The following is a 7,460-nucleotide window of genomic DNA, read 5'->3' on the forward strand; positions in this document are numbered from 1 at the left end:
TTTGGTTATTTTTTAAGTTTTAGTGGTATTTTAATCATTTTCTAGAAATTTAGATTTTCTGTTGTTTATTTAAATTTTAGATGGGTTTTAATGGGTGTTAGTGAGTTTATTCATTAAGACCCACATAATTAAATAACCTAATAGATTTTTACCCATTTAACCCAAATATTCCAATAAGTTGGGTTAAAACTTATCCAAATTAGGTGGGTAATAGATGGGTTCATAGATTTGGATGAAAATTGCTATGCCTAATCACAACCAACTGTTCACAGTTCTTAAAAAAAGAAAAAGAAATAGCAATCGGGGTAATGCTGATTATTTGCTGGTTGGATGGTAAAATAGCAATCGGGGGTTTTTATAATGCTAGTGCTGTCAGCATTACAATCATAATAATAAAATGCACCACCTATCCGCTATAGGCTTAACATAGGCTTAACATTTTGGTCTCTCGAAGTCTTCTCCACTTGGATTCTTGGAGTCGTTGACTCTTTCCGCCGCCTTTTCTGCCTAAAAAGCAAGAGAAAAAGATCGTGAGTTGCAATAAACGTTTGAAGAGAGGAAAAAAAAAAGAGTGACCGAAATATATAAAAAGGAATATAGAATGCCTTACTTCCTTTTCCCAATTAGAGTTTATGGTAATGATAAGAAAGAATATCACTTGCACAATAAATGCACATATAAGCCCCAGCCAGAGCCCCTGTTCGAAACATATTCGATTACAAAGCCTACGTGAAATAACTAATAATTATTTGCAATCGTTCGAAGATGACAAACAACATAAGCAGAAGCGAGACTGAAGCAACTTTACCTTTCCTTTCATGTGGAAGAAAAAAGCAAATAAGACAGCACAAGGAGCGCCTACAAGATAAAAAGATCCAAGATTGACATATGCAGCTATCTTCTGCCAACCACAACCTCTTGCAACGCCTGTTTGTGGACCATAAGAAATAATAACACATGAGCAATGCTGCATATACAAATAATATCACAACATTTTTCATAACTATTGAGTTGATAAATTTTTATTAGTTTTCATTTGGCCAACTACTAGCATTAATTTTGTTTATTTATTACTAACAATTTGTCATATCAGCAAGTATGAAATTTTTTGCTAGAGATGTGTGTGTTTCTCATAAGTCATAACATATCGATTAACTTTAGAATGCATTTAGAATTAGTAAATGAAAAGGGTTTTTCTCCAAAGATTTTATCTCCTAAAAAACATTTATTTTATTTTTATCTTTAATTAGGAAGGAAAATTTCTTTAACAGCTAATCAATTTCAAATTAAGTCGTAATATATATATATATATATATATATATATATATTTTTTTTTTTTTTTTTTGAGGGAAAGTCGTTGTAAATTATTATTTGAAACTTTGGTTCTTTAAATTTTTAGGAAACTAAGAAGAATGATCGTTGTCAATAGTCTTGTAGTTCAATACTAGAAATTTATCAAGAGTCTTGTAATTTAACTACTGCTTCCTAGTGTTTTAGTGGAGATATTTGTGGTTCAAATTTTATTTTTCCTATTGTAACTATCAAATTATTTAAAAAAAGAAAAGAAAAGAAAAGAATAATAGTTAATAACTTGAATCCTATTCATTTGATGTCTTAGTATTTAATACAATAATATGATACTTTCAGATATATATATATATATATATATATTTTGGAGATTGGTAGATAGTAGGAGATAGGACGGTGGTGTTAGAACTACAAACATGTGATACCACAAAGAGTGAAATTTTCAGTGAGCTATCACTCACTCGAATCTTGTTCTTTATTTGTTTTTTTGTTTGGTTTTATTTTTTTATATCAATGAGCATAAATCAAAATTTAACATAAACTCGACTAAAACATTGGAATTTGAAGAAAACAAACCTGAAATTACACCCTGTAACCCATCTAGGAAGCTTGAAAGAGCAACAATTGGCATCATGACCGCTACATATTTAACCACCTTTTGTTCATGGCTATAAACATGGCCCCAGATGTTACGTAATAGTATCATGAGCAATCCAACTAACATTCCCTCGGTGATGGCCATGACTAGGACAACCCTTACGGCTAATCTTGCTGCTTTTGGTTTCCCTGCCCCCAATTCATTTGAAACCCGGATGCTATAGATCAAACAAATGGAGTTAGATCAAGTAGAAATCATTGTTCTATATTTAATGATTTTATAAGCTCATTCTCAGGCTCAGTAGGAAAGTTGTAAATTTCGAAAGTCAAGCCAAGCTTTTCACAATTCACACTTGCTGATGTATACTATATATATACAATATACACAAAATCAAGATTAGGTATTCACATTTTTAAAGAAATTTAAATATTTAAAACTTGATGATATATGATGTGTATAGAGAGTGTATAAAAGAAGTGAGACAATCAAGTCCCCTTTTGAAATGCTATGAATATACTATGGTTTGGTTGGTGAAAAAAAAATTGGATAGGATGAACTATGCCACATTTGTATTCTCACATATAGTCTTCACTAGATTTCAAAGTATTTAATATGTAACTTTAGGTTTTATGACCAACAAAAGTTTAGAGGAGGAGGAGGGTCTGACTCTATCTCTTTCCAAGGCCCAACTTTATCTCTTTCCAAAGCTTGGGCCGCCAAAGTTGGAGACAAGAGTTACAAAAAAAAAAAAAAAAAAATGGTTAGAGGACAAGAGTTGGACACTGGAGCTTTAGTCGGCCAGGAGATGGGCTTGAACATTGCTTTCTCTATATGTATAAAACTAATGGAAAAATTGATGAAAGTTTTTTTTTTTTGGTAAATATTGATGAAAGTATTTGCTAGGTTAAATTAAGGTTGATATTATTGGAACATAAAGAAATGTTTTACCAACGAGGCAGGTGGCTTAGTGGCCAGGCAGCCATACAAAACTCTATGAGAGTGCGTTTGACATTATTATTATTATTATTTGTTTTTAGATTTTTTTTGTGTGCAGATAATCAGTCTTTTATTTTTTTGAAAATAAGTTAGTTCTTAACTTTATTTCACACAACAAATAAGCTATTCTCAAACACACTTAAATGAAGTTTCCATAACTTGCCCTTATGCATGATTTAGTCTGCATAACGTACCTCACTGCAGCCCCGAGTCCAAAAGGGATCGTCCACAACAGTCCCAATGTGTTTTGGCTGAAAATAAAAATTGGTTTATTAGTTAATAAAAGTACTAATTGAGCACATAAATGAAATAAAAGGTCAAAGTATGATTTAATTATGTGCGTTGTAGATCATGTCAAGAGCGCTTAATTGGTTCATATTTCCTAATTTTTTCAAAAGAGAAATTCAGAATTCAAATCTTCTCTCCCTCAACTATCAAATTATTAAAGAAAAAATAAATTATGTGTCAGATTGTAACTGCTTACATAAACTAGCAATTGCTTTAATTAAACATCTCAATGTTAACCTTATTATATATATATATATATATATATATATATATATGAAGATACACCTTTCGTTTGAATGTTTTTGACACACTGGCCACATACTAATCTCATAAAATTAGAATATATAAAAATATGGCAATTTAGAATTTTAGAAAATAGTAAAAAGGGAGAAGAAAAAATTGTGGTCCTTAACATGGTTACATGTCTGCACAATTACTAATATAATTGAGTAATTATAAATTTATATTGTATTATCAATATAAATCTTACATTTTACATTGATAATACAATGTAAACTACGAATTTTCCTTTCTAATTTAAGATGCTATCTCATGACATGTTAATTCATATATATGTGTGTGTGTGTTGAGAACTTCACCAAATCAAGGAGTAATGATGAAAGAACAAAATGAATATAGCAAGCAAACTGAAATTATGATTGACTTAGAGGCACAATTGAATGTTATCCTTAGATAATATTTGCCCTTATATACAAGTTGCTAAAGAACTTTTAAAAATTTGTTCTCATGATACAACCAGGTTTATTGGGTTTTATAAATAACAGTTTTGTAAAATACCCACCAGATTTCTTGTGTTTCTTAGAAACTATTTGAGGGAGAAAAAGAATTAGTTATAAAGTGAACATGAACCACTATTTATACGCAGAGTTATAACCCTTAAAAGGCACGTATGTAAAGTTAAAATGTTTCATAAAACCGTTCACAAGGCTTAAAACATTTTCAAACGTTCAGAACCGTTATCAAAAAATTCTGCAGAAATTCAATTTTCACGAGTCTTGATTGATCGAGAGGAATCTAGCATCAATCAAAGGCTTTTTTTGATCAATCGAACAAGAATCAAACACCAATTGAATCAGTCAGAAAATCCAGAATTATTTTCCTCATCATTTCTATCGGTCGAGCAAAAGATTCAACCGATCGAAAGACCTGAATTTCAAATTTTCACTTAGAAAATTCTAGGTCTTGAATTTTCACTTTATTCATTTTACGAATGAACACTCTCCAATCTTATATCATTATTTTACATATGTTAAATATATCAGTAATGCGATATGTTATACTATGTTGTATATGCTAAAGCAGATATGGAAGGGAAGTATAGAATAAGAACACCAAGAACATGAGGGTTATGTGGTTCAGCCTTGCCGGCCTACATCCACAGAGGAAACTCTTAAGGGTTACATTTTTATTATGTAAGGGTGTAGTATAATAATAACATATATTACAATAAACCCTAACATGAGTATATATAGGCGACTTAACCCTAGACTACTAGTACAAGCAATAGTGGGCTTGAGCCTATTATATTGGGCTAATATGTCTAATATATCTTTAACACCCTCCCTCAAACTCAAGGCGGAAGCTCAATGAAGGCTTGAGGTTAGATAAGTATGAGAAGATTCCTTGAAGATGCCTACCTTGAAGAATGCCTTTGAAGAAACCATGATGAAAAATTTTCCAATTGACCAATTTAGGAGCTTCAAATGAAGAAATAGAGTCCAAAATTGGAATCTAATGTGAAAAACTAAGCAAGATAGACATTTTCAGAAATTTTGACATTTTGGTCAATGGTCAACGCCAAAAGTCAAAGTCAACTGATAGAAAAAGTCAACAATCAAGCACGGTCAACAGGTCAAAGTCAATCACAGGCTACACTGTTCGGGTCCATTCTGGGTTTTTGGGTCGGGTCACAAATCGGACTGTAAAGGTGCTGATGTCATTCATGGTGCTGACGTGGCTAAGGCTTGTGCGTCGTTGACGTGGCTAGATGGCATCATTAGATGACATCAAGCCAAATCAGCAGTAGTTCTTCAGCACGTGGTAGCGCGTGAGGAGTCCACCGGCATGTGGTAGAGAGTCCAAAAATCAAACGACGCATTGAGGCGCGTGCTTCAACAGATGGTCACCAAATTTCTTCCATAGGCAAATCAATGGTCGACATGGCTGATAGGACGGCGTGTGCGTCCAATAGATAAGCTACACATAAAGAAATCGTGGCGGCATGTGGGAGAAAGATCCGGGGACTTTGTCTGCGCGTGGAGGCTCATGCAGTAGCAGATGCTGGCTGGACTTTTGGATTTTTCTCCCGAGAGGCCGAGGAGCACGTCTGTATGGTTGGTTTCGTCAAGCAAAGGCTTGATTTGCGCAGATCTGAAAGAGGAGGCATAGATTGCTTTTCTTGTGGATCTTAGATATGAGTGTGAGCAACAGTGGCTGTATGATTACGTGGAGTCTAGATCCGAGAGGTAGCAAGGCAAGTCGTCGGGATGGAAGGTTAATCTGTGTGCACATGGGAAATTTCTTTGCTGTGTAGAGATGTTTGTTTAATGCCAAGAACAAAGTTTGGCTCTGATACCATATTAAATATATTAGTAATGCGATGTGTTATATTTTGTTGAATATTCTAAAGTGGATGCGGAAGGGGAAGTATAGAATAGGAACACCAAGAATACGAGGGTTACATGGTTCAGCTTTGTCGGCTTACATTCATGAAGGAAAATCTTAAGGGCTACATCTTTATTATGTAAGAGTGTAGTACAATAACCTGTGTTACAATGAATCTTAACATGAGTATACATATGTCTAATATATCTCTAACAATATATATATATATATATAGAGAGAGAGAGAGAGAGAGAGAGAGAGAGAGAGAGAGAGAGAGAGAGAGAGAGATTAACAATTCTTATTGATAAGTTATATCTAGTATTTTAAAAAATAGTAAAAAATTGGGGTCTTAACACCTAAGTTAATTCGGTAATCACGTGTTTGCACAAGTACTAATTTTGAAACTGACGACTACAAAAAATTACACAAGCCACCAAAAAAAAAAAAGAGTCACGTCAACATTTGTCAAGGCGGTGGAAACATGACATAGGGACCAAAATTGCAGTTTATATAACCCAAAAATGAAAATGAAAAACTAAGATGTAAAAGAAAATTAAGACAAGAAATGTTCAAGATTGTAAGACTAACCAGATAGAAAGCACTGAAGTCTCTAATTGTGGATTAGGAAGAAGCCCAGAGAGAAAAATTATCAGTTCAAACGACCACACTTTCAGGCTGTTCAAAATCATTGGAATGAACAATTCAGTTAAAAGGAATTACTCTGGAACTCACATTCAATTTAGGGTGAGTAATTTACCAAAGCATAAGAGCTGAAGGAATGGCTATTTTAAGGAACTCAGCCAGATTGTGCAACGCCTCTTTCGAAAAGCCAGTCCAAGTTTCTTTGCACGAAGAAGAGAACTTGATGTAGAGTGCCATCAATAAAACATTTATCCAGCATGATATAGAGTTTGCTATGGCAGCTCCTTTACTTCCAAGCCCAGATTTAAATACCAAAATCCAACACACAGGGATGTGTATTAAAGCTGAAATTCCAGTGCTCAGAACCATTGGGAAGACAATGTTTTGGGTTTGTAGGAATTTTATTAGGCACTGAAGAAGGCCATAAGCAAACAGACATGGGATCATTAAAGTGGCATATACTCCAGCTTCTTTTGATATCTCGGAATTTTGGTGCATTACAATTAGAATTGGTTTTGTGTTTGCCCAAATGACAGAAAGGAATGCGCTAGTCAGTAGAAGAATAAACATAGCCCTTTGGGTGTGTATGCCTAGCATGTGAAACTGCATTGCTCCAAATGATTGGCCACATAATGTATCCAATGCACAACCCAATCCCATCTGATCCAACAAGAAGAACATTTTAATTTTGTAAATATAATATGCATTAGAAGATATAAAACATTATTATGAATTTTTTGCAATTATGAAGCCATATAGAGTCATAACAAAGAACATGAAAATGTTAACATGTGGGCCTTGATCTCTAAGGACTTAATATCTCCACATTTCATTTTATTAGATCTAAATTACCTGTTTCTGAAAAAAAAAAAAAAATTGCAAAAATAATAGGAGAAAGAGGAAATTGATAGCATCAAACCATTTCCAAAAGACACGTGGTAATGAATGGTTTTTTTGTTGATATATAGTATCCTACTCTTTTTTTTTATATATATTTATTTAA

The 7,460-nt window shown here is 33.3% G+C and overlaps 1 protein-coding gene across 1 annotated transcript; it reads right to left on the bottom strand.

The window, feature by feature from the left end:
* Positions 1 to 294: 294 nt before the first annotated feature.
* LOC126703441 (protein DETOXIFICATION 16-like) lies at positions 295 to 7,130 on the bottom strand. The gene is made up of 7 exons (XM_050402396.1): positions 6,573 to 7,130; positions 6,404 to 6,490; positions 3,097 to 3,153; positions 1,885 to 2,123; positions 809 to 927; positions 611 to 697; positions 295 to 507 (listed from the first exon to the last, which is right to left on the bottom strand). Exons 1-7 carry the CDS (start codon positions 7,115 to 7,117, stop codon positions 433 to 435), a joined length of 1,209 nt encoding a protein of 402 aa, XP_050258353.1. The 5' UTR covers positions 7,118 to 7,130; the 3' UTR covers positions 295 to 432.
* Positions 7,131 to 7,460: the final 330 nt, after the last annotated feature.

The sequence above is a fragment of the Quercus robur genome, chromosome 10 (assembly GCF_932294415.1).
Source record: "Quercus robur chromosome 10, dhQueRobu3.1, whole genome shotgun sequence".
Taxonomy (NCBI): Eukaryota; Viridiplantae; Streptophyta; class Magnoliopsida; order Fagales; family Fagaceae; genus Quercus; species Quercus robur.